Source organism: Sebastes umbrosus, chromosome 10, assembly GCF_015220745.1.
Source record: "Sebastes umbrosus isolate fSebUmb1 chromosome 10, fSebUmb1.pri, whole genome shotgun sequence".
Taxonomy (NCBI): Eukaryota; Metazoa; Chordata; class Actinopteri; order Perciformes; family Sebastidae; genus Sebastes; species Sebastes umbrosus.
In genome coordinates, this window is record NC_051278.1 from 17,697,350 (window position 1) to 17,713,598 (window position 16,249).

The 16,249-nt window shown below is 41.6% G+C and overlaps 1 protein-coding gene across 12 annotated transcripts in view; it reads left to right on the forward strand.

Annotated features, from left to right (window-relative positions):
* adgrb3 (adhesion G protein-coupled receptor B3) overlaps nt 1-15,662 on the forward strand; it is a 138,306-nt gene extending 122,644 nt beyond the window's left edge. For 5 of the 12 annotated variants that reach the window (XM_037782939.1, XM_037782940.1, XM_037782946.1 and 2 more), the window contains 12 exons: nt 3,664-3,814; nt 5,577-5,646; nt 6,049-6,115; nt 7,458-7,561; nt 7,907-8,005; nt 8,359-8,530; nt 9,163-9,258; nt 10,114-10,153; nt 11,535-12,214; nt 12,353-12,388; nt 13,274-13,378; nt 14,575-15,662. In XM_037782939.1, coding sequence (XP_037638867.1) covers nt 3,664-3,814; nt 5,577-5,646; nt 6,049-6,115; nt 7,458-7,561; nt 7,907-8,005; nt 8,359-8,530; nt 9,163-9,258; nt 10,114-10,153; nt 11,535-12,214; nt 12,353-12,388; nt 13,274-13,378; nt 14,575-14,811 — 1,857 coding nt within the window. In that variant the 3' untranslated portion in view covers nt 14,812-15,662. The remainder of the gene's footprint in view (nt 1-3,663; nt 3,815-5,576; nt 5,647-6,048; nt 6,116-7,457; nt 7,562-7,906; nt 8,006-8,358; nt 8,531-9,162; nt 9,259-10,113; nt 10,154-11,534; nt 12,215-12,352; nt 12,389-13,273; nt 13,379-14,574) is intronic. The other 7 variants (XM_037782942.1, XM_037782943.1, XM_037782941.1 and 4 more) reach the window with 7 other exon arrangements.
* Nucleotides 15,663-16,249: the final 587 nt, after the last annotated feature.

The window sequence follows — 16,249 nt, forward strand, 5'->3', positions numbered from 1 at the left end:
TTCGCCTCAATAATATATCACTGCTCCTTTTTTTTCATTGCAGTGGCCTGTCATTGCATTATGAAGCAAAGTGTGCAACAGTTCACGGCAATTAGGCTTTCGGTTCTTAATATATATAGCGTCGAGGCTCGGCCCGGACCTTTCAGTCCGAGTTTAGTCAGAAGTTCTTAAAATTTCCTGCCCTGACCTTAAACTGCTGTTATTGAACGGACTTGAAGTATACTCCATCAGTCCCTACTCTTACCTTCATGTCTATCAGCTCCGCTATGTTTTAATGTGGTCCCTTCCTCAGCTCCTCTGTTTCCATGGATACTTACACAGTGTGCTCAACATCTCCAGGCATTTGCCTTTCTAAAGGGCAGTGTGAACTCTACATTTCAACCTTGTTTTTTGTATGATCGCCTATGTCTGTCCGATCCTATCATAACGTCCTCATAATATACCTTTCTGTCTTTTTAAATGCACAGTTTTTTTTTATATTTGGGGACTAATGAGACTGGATGGTATATACAGTAGGCACCAGGAATGAGCCGTGAAACATAACGGTTGCATATGACCTGTTTCCAGGAAACAAGGCAGGCTCTATTTTCAGCACCTTGGACAGCGCACGAGCAACAGCAACACTAGAATTAGCTCTGGATGAACAGGCAGTGAGGCTGCAGACCCACATGTTTGTCCCCTTCACTTAAAAATCCAGTAAAAATGCTCCCATATAAGATTTTCATCACTGATTTGTCATATTTAACCGCATACAGCACATCAGCGTGCTGGCATACAGGTCACTGAATTCATTAATCCACATGGAACATCCCAGAAGTAGGCAGTATGTCGCTATGAAATAGCTCAGAAAATGCCATTTCTTACTCAAAGCTTATTAAACAAAAGATTTATAGCACACAGAGTGTGTGTGTGTGTGTGTGTGATTTCTACAAAAGCAGCTGTACGCACCTGTAATTACCACATTGGCCAGGTGGCAATGTGTCATGGGAGCTTCGCGTGCTTTGATTTGATGTGTCGCTTTTATATTTTCATCTCTGCGACATTAGCAGCTCTAAAGTGATTCTGCTTCTGTCACCTAAGGGACATTTATTTAAACATTTATAACAATGTAAATATCTGCCAAAACTGACTCATATTTTAGTATATTATAATATAAACAAGGTGGTTAAATAGTGTTTTAGCCATGTGTTAGAGAAAGTGGAGATTTTTTGGTTTTAATGTAAGGGATAATGTACAGCGAGCAAGAATCCCCTTCTGGGGTTTCTTTCACAACAATGACCTGCTAGCTGTACATTATCCCGCTTCAAATCAATAAATTTGACACAAAAACGGTCCACCAGAATCTGACATCAGAGCTGCGCCCATAGCAACGGTCTGTTATACATAGCAACGGTCTGTTAGAGAGAAATTACAGACCGCAGAACGCCGTGATTGAATCGAGTATTCAACACAGCCGTGTCATAAGTAAGTTTAGCGCACTAGAAATGTGGCATTGCTGCTTGTTTATTATGTTGTTGCCACCTACAGTATATATTTAATGTATGCCATTAATATAAGCAGGGTGAATCTATTTTATAAGCTACTCATTAATAATACACAGCTGTTCTTTAAAGCGGACCTATTATGCTTATGTTTCTTTTTCCCTTTCATTTAGTGTGTTGTATCGTTTTTTGTGCGTAAAAGGTCTGCAAAGTTACAAAGACCACACCAAAGGGAGTTGCTCTCCCCCACAGAAACACTGCTCCTGAAGTCCCGCCTTTTTCTTCCGTAACGTAGTGATGTCACCAAGTAACGTACTTTGCCTAGCGGCTAATTTAGCACGCAATCAAACAAAGCTAGTTAGAGCGGAGCTGGAGCGGAGTCTGAAGAGTTTGGTTTGCTTGAAAAGTAAAGCTTTTTTTGAACATTAAAGCATGTAAACATGTTCTCGTAGAAACCCCAAATACAACTATGCACCTGAAAATAAGCATAATAGGTCCTCTTTAAAGTTGGCCGTTAAAAACCTGCCGATCACATTTAAGCATCAAAGACATTTGAAATATGGCATTACGACATACATAATGCACCTGAATGCACCCTACAGGAACTTCAATATTTAGGTTTACGTAATTACTATCCCTCGTGGCTGTAGGTAAGCAGGATTCCCCACTTCTCGCACATGAGGTAATGCAGGATTACTGTCTCGTGTGAACCCCATGAACACTACGGGGGATGGATGGATTTAGTGTGGTTTTCTCGGTGGGGATGTAAAGCGTATGGCAGATCTCACAGTATGGTGTGGACGCCCTGGGACGAGATGATACACTTCAATCTTTCCCTCTTTGTGCGGCGTCGCTCAGATTACCACCGCTTCACACTGCAAACAATCTGAAGTGGAGAAAAAAAAGAAGCTTAATCTCTTCTCACTCACAAATGTCAGCGTGCAATGACAAGATTCTCCGGGATACTTCTTTATTTTCTAATCCTCTTCTAAACAATCGCATTTTGGAGATGCCTCCTCATGGGAACAAAGACGGACAAGCTAATGAAGCTGACTGCCACATTGTGGAGCCTGAATGCAATCGGCTACGTGCATTCTGTATTGTTTTAAGCAGCGTTGTGTGTTTTGCTCCCCTCCTCTCCGTGTAAAACAGTTGACCTTGGCTCACATGCCTCCAGGTGGGATCCCCAGCATACTAATGAGGGTTAGTGCAGAGGAACGCTACACCATGTGTCAGCTAGTCCGGCTTTGATCTTTACTACAATTGCCACCTCTGTTGCTTTGTTTCATTCACTGCACGGGACGGTACTTAAGTGGACGGTCTAGACATGCATATGCTGTTGATGCTGCAAGAATAGTTCAAGGAAATATAGAAATGTCAATAGAATCGATTTGCAGGAATCTGTACTTGTGGAATCTGGTGCATTTGTTTTTGTTATGCAGCAACATTTTTATTAGGGTTGTCAATTGATTAAAAAATATTTAATATTGATTAATCACACATTTTTTTATCTGTTCAAAATGTACATTAAAGGGAGTTTTGTCAAGTATTTAATACTCTTATCAACATGGGAGTGGGCAAATATGTTTGCTTAATGCAAATATTTGTATATATGAATTATTGGAAATCAATTAACAACACTAAACAATGACAAATATTGTCCAGAAACCCTCACAGGTACTGCGTTTAGCATAAAAAATATGCTAAAATCATAACATAGCAAAACTCAAGCCATACAGGCAACAACAGCTGTCAGTGTGTCAGTGTGCTGACTTGACTATGACTTGCCCAAAAAAAGCATGTGATTATCATAAAGTGGGCATGTCTGTAAAGGGGAGACTCATAGGTACCCATAGAACCCATTTTCATTCACATATCTTGAGGTCAGAGGTACCTTGACCAAGTTTTTCCTTCACCAAGTTTGGAGCCTCCTTCACAAGAAGCTAGTATGACATAGTACCAATGGATTCTTTAGGTTTTCTAGTTTCATATAATGCCAGTATCTTCACTCTAGCTTTAATTCTGGGCCTGCTACAACCTAAAAATCGCAAGTTGTATTAATGCGTTAAAGAAATTAATGGCGTTTTAAAGGTAATGCTTTTCTAGCTGCATTTCTGTGAAGCAATGTTTGAACCCACAGTCAGTCACTGAATGCATCTCTTTCTGACCCTTGTATTAATAGGGTGTCTGCATCATGACGACAGCCTTCCTGCACTTCTTCTTCCTGGCGTCGTTCTGCTGGGTCCTCACCGAGGCCTGGCAGTCCTACATGGCAGTGACGGGAAAGGTCCGGACCAGGCTCATCCGCAAGCGCTTTCTGTGTCTGGGCTGGGGTAAGTAAAGCTAAGCAGCATGTTTCCCTAAACCTCTTCATTATCTCCCATCATCCCTCGCAGCTGCCATTTTTCCTCTCAAGGTCTCTGGCCAAGGTGTCTTTCCAAGTATCTGTAGGTCTTTTTCCATCCTCTCTGTGGGGCGGCCAGATCCTCATCCTATCAGGCTCTTTGTTGTGATGCTATTGTGCACCAGTCAAGCTCTCTGAGGGCTGGGTAAATGGACCGGCCTTGAGCAGCCGGGGGGAGACAGACTTGTGCGGCGGCTCTCCAATAGCAGGTTGCAATGACCTTATGTCTGATAAGGAGGGCGTGAGCTGAGCATTTACGTACACTGCAGCAGAATACATTTTATCTAAAAAGCCTCAGAAATGGAGTTCAGGAGAATTTGCAGAGGTAAAATGTGGGGAATTGATATACTCTGCTGTAAGATTATTCTGAAATCCTTTTCCAAAGTCTAATGTTCAATCATTTGTAACTGCAAATACAGGTAGGAACCAATATAATGCGTTTATTATCCATATTGCGACAGATCTGAGTCAGTCAGATAATTAAGTTCCTCCTGCCTCCCACGCTGTGCTCCCTACACTTGAATATCACATCACGCAAAAAAACAAACTGACTGTATTGTACATATCTGTCAATAAACACAGGCAGTCCAAAAAAAAATTCTGTATCAAAATTTTTGAAGATTTAAATTCTTTCTTCATTAAATAAATGTCAGTCTGAATCCTCGTCCAAAGGCTTCTTTTTTACAGACTGCTAGAAATCTCTCCCTTTAAAAAAATCAATTTGATTATGAAAGAGCCCACACTCATTCTTCTTGTTACCTAGCAACAAACAAGGCTCTCTTAGTCATTGCAGTGCCACCGCTTGCTGCTGCAAAAAGAAAAAAAAAAAATGGACAAAGGCTGTTCTACAATCACATGGATTTCTCAAAAAACGGCATCGCAGACGATTTGATGATAGATAACACAATCAATGTCTTGTTGTGCGACAATAAGAATGCATTACATAATATGAACACTATTTTTACAACATAAAATGACTCTAATTCCTCTACAGATTACCACCTGTATTCAAACGGAAGACAAAAAAACACTGTTTCGACACTGATTTCCAAAGCGACGCGCAGCACACGGTACCTGTTGTCTCTTTAATTCAGCCTGTTTGAAGTGCAGCGTCTCCGCCAGGCTGTTGGTGATTCATGACATGCTTGTGTACACTCGGCACTCTTTACCTCTTCAGCACTGCAGAGAGGCACTGGATGGCCACGGGGTCTTCGCCTCGTGCCTCCAGGAAACTGATTACATCAATATCCGAGAGCAAAAAGCGTTAATATTCTGAGCACACGGTAGTAAGGAGGACCGAATCCATTACAGCAATCTATAATGAGGAGCCATACAGCAAAAAAAAATCCCTTCATATAAAAAGGTGTGGAAAGGGGCGGTGAAATTTCTTACAGTACAGTGATGAAATTTCACTACATGGTTTTTTTTCTGGACTCGATGCACCGCTGCTGCTGCCATTTTGTCGAAGCACAGTACAGTCTGTTCTCCTCTGCTACTGAATGGACTAATGTACAGCATGTTGACTGAAATATTGAAATGCATATAGCTGATCATATAGTCTCATACTAGTGAATCTAGCTGCACTTTTGTTAAATGACTGGAAGGCACAGACTTTTTTTTCTGCATTGAAATGGACTCAATTCTGACAAGAACAGCTGACTAACTATTGATTGTTTTCCCTTTTTTTTAAGGATTACCAGCTTTAGTGGTTGCTGTTTCAATGGGATTCACCAAAACAAAGGGCTATGGGACACCCTTATAGTAAGTCTTTTTTTTTCTAATTCTGTATTTATCATTCAGCACACACGCAGTAGGTTCATGGTAACACTTAAGAGTAATGATGAAGTGCTCCTGCAGTGGCTTACTTATCCTAAATAGTGCCATAAACAAAGTCCCCTGAACCCAATCAGATTTCAAAATAGCGCAGCGAGACCCCAATTCCGTGTGAGTTGTATCCCTGCTGGATACCAGACGCATAAACACTGCTTAAAATCTCTTTAGCATTTTATTACCCTGTGAAACTTTGGAAATAGACTTACAGCATATGGCACCTCTCTCCTGACAATTGAGGGAAATACAATTGTACGCTGGTGTGCGCCATTAACTTGGATATTAATGTCTTTGTGGGAGTTAACTGTTTTTTCTTCCTGCTCTCCCCTGCAGCTGTTGGTTGTCTTTAGAGGGTGGGCTCCTGTATGCCTTTGTTGGACCTGCAGCTGCTGTTGTTCTGGTACGTGTCAGTCCTAACATGTCCTGTTTTTACTTTTATATGCTAAGAATAAGGGAAATGTAGCTTTACAGCCAAGAAAAACTACAAAAACACCCCTGTACAGTATGTAATTGTAGTGATCCTGTTCAATCCTGTTTATAAATAATTCTTATAATAATAAAAAAATAATAAGACGCGCAAAAAAAACACAATGTAGTCTTAGTGACACAGTATCAGTGTGGTACAAATTGTTGAAACTCGACCAAATGTTGCTGTGAAACCGCCTAACAGGAGGAACACACTCTGCTTTCAAAGTCAAAGTAATGAGCGTCCCATCAGGCAATGTGCTCAAACAATTCCCTTTCATTTACCATAATGGCGCTCCATGTAGCTGTGAGGTTATAAAGTATTAATGCATTAGATTTGTTCAGAATCTAATATACTGGGGTATTTTAATCATCTCCTATTTACATTGTTGCACGGAGGAAATTACACAAAGAATGTGATTATGCAAATCACTGAGTCTGTGTCAGAGGGACGGAGAACAGTGAACACTGAGTAATAGTTTTCATTGTCAAACCTCTGTTCTGTGCTGGGATTAGAAATAATAATAAAGTGATGTCAATTTTTTTTTTTTTTTTTTTTTTTTTAAAAGCGACTAAACGTTTTAGTTTAGAGCTCTGAGTTTTGAGACTTGAAGTCTTGCTGTGCTGTCGTTTGTGACAAACCTCAGGAGGAACGCAAGATAATCTCTGCAAAAAAAGTGGCAGAAACTACTGAATCCTCCGCAGTGAGGAAGAACACCATACCGCTGTTATCGCTGTATTGATAAATCATAATGAGATGTCTCACAGACACAAAGCGTGTTGAAGAAAAACTTCCCCAAATGTATTTGTATAAATACTTAATGAGCTCTTTATCTCCGCTACAGGGGGATTTTAAAATAGTCGAATATTTTAAAGAATTTTCCACCCAGCTGCTGTAAATCTTCAGTTTTCCTGTTAGCCTAGGTGCTGCTAATAATAGGAGAAGGTGCCTTTGAGAAAGGCGAGTGTTCCTTGTCAAGCAGATCTTTTCTTTAGGCTGTTGTTGAGGGGCTGACTATGCGCGGCATGCCTCATCCATTGGCTGAAATGTCACAGAGATGAGCAAACAATAGAAGCTAGAGGTCAAAGCTCAGCACGGGCGGAGGAAAAAAAAAAAAAAAAAAAAAAACGCCCCGCGGGATAATGACATTAAATCATTGGCTGCTATGTAGAATGTCAAGCTGGGAGATTAAATTCAACATTGGTTTTGAAATCATCTTGTTGCAGATGATTTATTGAAAAGCTAATATCGCTGTTCCCCTTTTTCCTATCGACAGGTCAACATGGTGATCGGTATCTTGGTGTTTAATAAACTAGTGTCCAGAGATGGCATACTGGACAAGAAGCTGAAGCACCGAGCAGGGTATGACAGCACGTCCTTGTTAGTACCCTGGTTTTTTCTTCTAAACATTTTTCTTCATGCAAAAATACAAACATGTTTAGATGTTTCATACACACACACACACACACACACACACATATGGAGATTTAGACCTCCTTTTCTTGCCGTTGAAAAGGAAAATTACAGGCATAAACATAAAGAGGTCAGATCTCTCTCGGGAACGACATGGCTTCGTATTTCTTTTGGCAGAATCAGTCCAAGATGAAAATCATTAAAGCGCCCACACATTGGCTGCTGTTTGCTAATATGGCGGGGGAAGAATTTGAAGTCGGGGGTAGTGGCTGTTAGCGTTGTTTGTCATGCTGTTGTCTCTATGTCCCACAGACAGATGAGTGAGCCGCATACAGGATTAACTCTCAAGTGTGCCAAATGTGGTGTTGTATCAACAACTGCTTTATCAGCAACTACAGCTAGCAATGCAATGTAAGTGCCTGTCAGTGTCTCTGAATCAATACGACGATGCTACAGGGAGTCTCTGCATGTACAGCGTGTCCACCTCTACGATTTAGACCTTGCAGTCCACTGCAGCGTAAACTGATGTTGCTGTTACATCCACAGCATCAGAGCTGCAGTGTAGGAATGTACTTGTACTGTAAACATGCGATGTTACATGCGTATTTTAGAGGTACGCTCACATTACTAGCATGCAACATTAAAGCCCTGGAGTGAAAAGAAGCGAGATGCCGGCTTGTCACTCCAGACCTTATCGTGTCATCTGCACCAATTTGCTTGCTTTCATTTCCTCTATACAATCCTACCCCCCTTCCTTCTCTCAGGGCGTCCCTGTGGAGTTCCTGTGTCGTCCTACCTCTGCTGGCGTTGACCTGGATGTCTGCAGTGCTCGCCATGACAGACAAGCGCTCCATCCTCTTTCAGATCCTCTTCGCCGTCTTTGACTCGCTGCAGGGTTTTGTCATCGTGATGGTGCACTGTGTCCTACGGAGAGAGGTAGAGGATGATTAAAAGTCATCTTTTCTTTCACCTGTGATCTTTGTTTACTTGGAGATACAATCCGTACATCCTCAGATACATTTTTTTTTTATGTTGTAGGGAGTAGCTCAATCAAAGGTTAAATTGGAGATGCTTTAACTTCAGCTCCAGAGCTTAACCACCTTAAAGCCTCTGTACATGTAGAGAGGTGTTTTCAGTTATACTGGCTGATTAGACATCTTCTCAGGTTGAATGTGGGCCGGAGCGTTGATCACAGATCACAGATCATCTACCAATAAGAATGATAAAGGTGTAATTTGTCCTGCCCCTCACAGATTCAACAAAGCTAAGAGGAGACTCAGTAAGACGTCACTCAATTATAGCGTACACACACCCACACAGTCCTGAGCAGAAGTCTAATCAGCCAGATTAACTGACAACACCTGAGTGGGTGTTCAGAGGCTTTAACAAAGCATAAACACATCAAGGTATCACAACCAGACATAAGTAAAAATCTTTTTCAACTTGACAGAAGATAAGACCTAATAATAAAAGCAAGAATGAACATTCAAAGGCTTATTTTTTTGAAAGCATGTGATATATGCAGCATTGTGGACACAATGAAAAACTGCTTCCTCCCTTGTCTGTAGGTCCAAGATGCTTTCAGATGTCGGCTCAGAAACTGCCAGGACCCAATCAGCGGTGATGCAACAGGAACCTTCCCTAATGGGCATGCTCAGATAATGGTAGGCATAGTCACCCACTGTTATCTGTAACCATTACATCCTCTGTAATTTAAGAAGACCCAATGTTCCCTGGTTATTTATAATGCAAATGCAAACCTCCTTATTCTCAATTGACCCTAATTTAACTTGTGCTCTTCATGTTTTTTTTTTATTTTTATTATTCATTATTTTTCAGTTTAATGTGTTCCCTCTAAAAACACGAAGCATTGTTTCCCATAGATTTATAATTTTCCACACAACGCTTTTGTAAAGCTGCAATTACATGCGGTGTAGACACTCGGCCCTCTGATAAATGGCATTAGTTCCCTTTGGTTTTCTTAGGCCCTGAGCCCAATCCTTTATTTCCATTTGATTGAACTTACTGTCCATGTTTGCCATGCATCCCCCCCCCTCCCCTTGTTTCCTCTCACGGGGTAATAGAGGACTGTTTCCAGCCTGACCTTTGAAATGGGACACCAGTCCTCTTCATCTAGCGCGACGACGCCACTGGCACATCATAGCAATGATCTGCCATTAGTATTCTAATGCAAGGCGGAGTGAAATAGTTTTCATGATAGCAGAATGGTGTCAAGGCCCCCTAGTTCAATACGGTCATTAGCAGAGAGCACAAATATACTCCCCAGCTGCTGCAGTTGCATTTTTCTTTTCCATAGATGTGTTATTGATATATTGTTAGGGTGCTGCAGGGAAAAAAAATGACTGCTTTGCATTTTTCTAAAGCATTGGGATATAAAATATATATATCGTTAATACTAATCTCGCAGCATGAGGATGCCCTTTTGTTTTATATATACATACAGTATAAGAGTCTTTATTCTTAGTAATACTGACCGTTTGACTGTGCTCTTCCTACAGACGGACTTTGAGAAAGATGTGGACATCGCCTGCCGATCAGGTACAGAACAGATGGTCTCTTATTAACAAGATTCTCCTTGCCTTGCATGTACAAAAGAAAAAAAAAACAACCCAAAAGAGGTTAGACAGTAAAAAATAGCTGAGGTTACATAACAACCACCAATCCCCACAGGAGTTTTTTTTCACAGTTACCAAAACACTTGACTTTAATCTGAGAACAAAACAGTATAAAGAGAGCTGATGGATATTCATTTTCGGCTTTGCTGCAATAAATGTGAATTTTCCCATTGTCTGGCAGTCGCACTTCGTAATTATGTTTTTCATTAACATGTTGACGCCGTCATGGAATAGGTGCGTAGGTGCTATGTGTCTCATTTCAGGGGGATTTTCTTCCCGGGCTCATACTAGTGGGAGGATAATATTTCTTCCTGATTCTCCAGCGTCTGCTTCTTCTGTACTTTAGAGCCGCAGTAATTGTTGGTAGACGAGTGTGTGATTTAATAAAAACGAAATGTTCAGAAGAGATCGTGCAAATTATCCATCCGTCCAAAACCGATGGAAGGACACGTCCTAAATGGATCCGCAGGGAATACCGAGCTGACCGCCGCTATTAAGAGCTCTCAGAAACACAGCTTGTTAAGAGTTGAAAAGGGTCGTCTGGCTCTTTTGACCCACATCTCTTCATGCTCTGCAGTCTTGTGAAGCTAAAGTGGACATACCGATACAAAAAGGCAGAGCAGACAGGTGTCATTCATAAATCATGACCAGATTCAGAGCGAAGTAGAGCTGCGGTTGGAAGAGAAATGCACTTTACAGATTACTCTCTGGGCTCGCAGAGTTTAGGTTGGTGGTTTACAAACAGGGATTATTGTCGGCTGCAGACGTGATATTCTGCAATGTCACCCTACACAATATAAGAGTAAACTGAATACCAGACTCAGACCACACTGAGCATTCAATTAGACTCAAACAGGCTTTTTGAGAACAGACAACATAATTCCTGCTGATTCAGTGGGGAGGACAGGGTGTTCTTATAACCAGAAGGTATTTCTGAATAGATAGCTGCTGGTTCTTATATAATATTTGGTGCATTGCAAGGTTATCACCAATCACTGAATGTAGGATCTGGATGCTACATGCTGTACTGTATGGCAGGGAGAGGATGTACTTTATTTACTGTTACATCCTCCAGAGATACCTGCCGTTGTGTCCCTTTGCATTTAGGTGTAAAGTCACACTCAAAGCATATTCACAGCTATTTCGTCCTGTCGTTACCGTTTTCCCTCTGCAGCACAAAATCCTCTGAGAATTAATTTGAATTTGTTCTTTTAGTCGTATGCTGGATAATCTCAGACAAACTGTGACACTACTTTCATTACTTAAGACATTCCGACTAATCCTCGTATCACTCTGCCCCACAGCACTCCACAAAGACATGGGCTCTTGTCGCGCCGCCACCATAACAGGCACCCTCTCCCGCATTTCCCTCAACGATGAGGAGGATGAGAAGCTCCCCGAGGGCCTCAACTACTCCACGTTGCCTGGCAACATCATCTCCAAAGTGATTATCCAGCAGCCTTCGGCTCTGCACATGCCGATGGGAGTAGGCGATCTGAAGGAGCAGTGCATGGCCGACAGCAACGCCGACATGCGCCGCACCGTTTACCTGTGCACCGACGACGCCATGCGCCAGAGCGACCACGACATGGTCGGCCACGACATGGAGGGCCACGGGCTGCAGGGCCAGATGATGGAGACGGACTACATAGTCATGCCCCGTGCCTCCGCGGCGGCGCTGTCGGGGTCGGGCAACGTGCCCACGCTCCTGAAAGAGGACACCAAGATGAACATCACTATGGATACGCTGCCGCACGAGAGGCTGATGCATTACAAGATGAGCCCTGACTTCAACATCAGCCCGTCAGGCATGGACCACATGAATGTGAACCTGGAGCAGCAGTATCCTAGCGCTCCCGAGCAGATGCAAAACCTGCCCTTTGAACCTCGCACGGCTGTTAAGAACTTCCTCGCCGAGATGGAGGAATCTGCGGGGCTTTCTAGGAGTGAGACAGGGTCGACAATATCTATGAGCTCCTTAGAGGTACATATGCTCATGTGGATGACGCGCAGAGGATACAGAGCTGCAACAAAACAGATTAAAATATACTTTTATTAAAGTATAAATGTACCTTTAACTGATGACTTATTAACTTAACACCTTTGTGTTTTATTTTCACAGAGACGAAAGTCGCGATACTCTGATCTGGACTTTGAGGTACGTAAAAAGATGTTTCTTTCCATATACATGCATCTAGCTTTTTTTATGCAGAGAAAAGCCTTTTTTTTTTTGCAGTTGTGTTTGTCATTTGATTTACTAGTACTTGTTGTGCCTCTTAAGCTTATTGGAGTTACAGCACACAGCCTTGACTCAACATGATTTATTGACATGCTGTGTAGTTAAGGTAAAAGCAAGGCTGTCAACTGACAAACAGGGCAACAGTTCTCATCTACATTTTGTCCCTCTCCTCCATCTCCTACATCCATTAGCTATACGTTGATTTTCAAAAATTGTATGCTTTTAAAGTCATTTGCACATTTCACATCTGATTTTACCACTGGTTTCAACAATGATTATATTGGCTTGCAAAACACATATTCAAACCCCCCGCCCCCTTTGGCAGGTTTTAGCATTTCCTTTATTGCCTTATTAAAGCAGGCTTTACTGCATATATATTGTACGCGCTTTCAAAGTAAAGGAAACATGAGGCTTCTGGCAGCGATTTTGGCGAGGGCTGCATTTTGTTTTAGCTTCGATGCACACCAACCCCTTAAAATGGAAGTTTTGTGCCAAGGTTTGATTATAAGGATTTTCCTTACGCAAACAAAACTCTAAAAGAGCCAATTTGTCACTGAAGAATTGTGTTTAATTCAGATTCTCCAGACATTGCAGATTAAAACAGTTCCGGCGTTCAGTGTCCTATCACTTCAATTATCTCGGTGTTTCCTTTATTTTGGCAGTCAGGTAGATTTGTTTCAAACCTGGCCTATAAGTAAACTGCCATGACACTAACAAATTGATCAGAGTCGGAGGGGGTGGAGAGGCAAGATGCATTTCCATTATTGGCTGTCAATACCAAAGACAAAACCCTTGCCATTGCAGAAAGTCATGCACACCAGGAAAAGACACATGGAGCTGTTCCAGGAACTGAATCAGAAATTTCAAACCCTGGACCGATTTCGAGACATACCAAATATGGGCAGCATGGTGAGTAACAGGAAACCAGCGGGGTGGCGGTCAGCCAGTTTAAAGAGAGAGCAACCCTATTTAAATATCCGGTGCAGGACACATAATGTGTGATTGTGCAAATGAGCGGTTACAGTATGAAGCTAAAGTATTCATGTGGCTGCCCCTTTTAAAAAGCACCGAAGCATTTTCCTCCACAAGGCCGAAGTCAGGGAAGAAAGACCTTTGGTAATCTTGTTGCAATAGAGTGCATCCATTCCAATGCAAGGCCATGAATGCACTTTTATTTACATGCACATTTACCTACTTAGCACCCCCCATCATTTTTCCATTAATGCATGGCAGATTATTTAACCTATCAACATCTATACAAATATGACCCTTAAGTCCGCTGTTCTCTTACTGCAACTGTGTGGGGAGGGGGAGGAACTCTTCTTCTTTTTCAACTGAAGTCAGGCGAGGTTATGTGAATTCTTTCCTGACCTTGCTGCAAATCAAAGCGTCCCACCATCTGTCTCCACACCTGGCTGGAGCTGTGGACAATGGGGATGTCGAGCTTTATCCGTCTCTCTCAGACAAGCAGCAGTGTGTTTTTTCTCTATTGACTGCAACAAATAGAAATTGGGCTGGTGACCAAACACAGCCAGACTATTAGACAATGTCAGCCACGCGGTAGCCTTTTTGGCTGCATGTAATCCTTTTTTTTCACTCGCTCACATTTCAATCACCCCTACAGCACAATGTAATTTGCGGCCCGTTGCTTAGTTACCACTAGTGCAAGTTCTTTTGTATAGAAAGCGATAACTACAGTACATTCTCACTCCCCCCCCCCTTCCCTTTTTCCTTTTTTTTTTTTCCCCAAATGAATCTACTGCAGAGCTGGCTGCAGACATTAGTATCCATTTTATATTCCCTGACTGGGAGCAGCTTCTCTCCCTTATTTGCAGTAGTGTCTCTGGGACTGTCAATGAGAGCACATTCAGACGAATGGCTCACACATGAAGCCCATATAGCGCAGCAGTTTTCTGAGCTTTGGGGAAAACACAATAAGCATGGTCACATTTAACACACTACCATTTATCTTTTGTTATTTGATGCTTCCCACAGCATTAATCCATTATTTTTCAATTAGCAATGGTTTAGGAATTCATACAATGCCCTGTTGAATGAGTTGAATGGAAATGGAAACGTCCTTTTTGTTTTTTTGTTTTTATAAGGGAGGATGTCATGCCACTAATATCACACCCCACTGGCCATGTTCACAGGACAAGGCAATGCCAAACAAGAACCCATGGGAGAGCTACAATCCAGCCTGTGAGTACCAGAATTACGCCACTATGAATGTACTAGAATCTGACACCAAGGACTCACTGGAGATGACGCCTGCAGAGTGGGAAAAGTGTGTCAACTTGCCCTTAGACGTCCAGGAGGGAGACTTCCAAACGGAGGTCTAGAGGGTGAAGGAGAAAAATGCAAACTAGAAAAAAAGGAGGAGGAGAAAAGAGATGTATTTTGCACTGAATAAAGCAACAGACTTTTCTAACAGCCTTGGCATACATATCTGGATAATACGAGTGTGGCAGGGACATTATGTGCCAATACAATATAAGGACTGAGGAGAGAGGAAAAAAGAAAAAAAAGGGAAAAAAACATCAGTGTTACTTTTTGTATTCTCACTAGTGTACTTAGTGTGGGGCAGCCTGGTGTACAATATTTACCATCATGTGTTTCAAATTATCTGTTGAGGAATTGGCTAAAAAAGGTGATCTCTCAAGATGAAACCTCACAAAGCAAAATGACATGCCATGTCGTCCCAGCTTCATTGGGTCCAGTTTTGATTTCATAAAACTGGACCCGGGAGCACAATGTATATATTTATGCAGGTTTTTAAAAAGTTTATAACAGTCTGTTTGGCCATTACTACACTTTTTACTTTATGATATAAAACATGGGAGGCAAAGAGGATTTTTTCTGTCATATTAAAAATGAATGTTTGTCAAGCTACATTCTTCATTGCTTTAAATGCAATAAAGATAATACTCACTTTTATATAAATAATATATTTCACAACTTTAATACTGCAGAATCTGCTTGAAGGATCCCAGCAAGCTCTCTCATCTGCAGCTCTGTATAAAATATTTAAAAACAAAATGTTGTATGGTGTAAATAAACTTTTGTCTACATATGTTTTACTCGTGCCAATTTATTTTAATGAGAACAAATGCCAACCTGATCAAAAGTTATAGCGAAAAATGTTAACATTTGAAAAGGAATGTAAATAAAAGAGGAAATATGTTCGTACTGCTTCAGCGGTTGTGTCGAGTTTATGTGGTTTGTTGTTTTTGTGGAATTCATTCACTCACATTGACATTTGAATGTATAAAAAATCAGGTGATGGGCATTTATGCAGCTATCTTGGGTATTAATGTGAGATTTAATTGGACTTTTAAGATAATAACACATGATTGACAGTGTCCCATTAACTCTAAAATTCATGCATTTAGTTCAGCACAGACTGGATTATTTCCAGTACCTCACATACTGTCCTCTTCTGATGATTTTTATCTCAGGCTAGTCATTCCCTTTTATGATTTAAACCTTCCCTTTAACTGTAGCTGAAGGTGAAGCGCTGCAAAGTTTCCTGACTCACCTCATAAATCCACCCCCGTATCTGATTTCTGAATTTGGATAGGAAACATTCAACTCCTAATAGGTTTCTGTGCCTCCAGAAGGTTCACCTGATAAGATCAGTTCAGATTTTCCTGGGCAGACAGGGCCAGACAGAGCACAAATGGGAGGAGGGTGCAGAGGGGCTTAGGGGTGGGGTGAAATCTTGTTTGTCCCGTCTGGTGGTCTGCGGCACGGCTCACACTTCGGCAATGAGAGCATCAG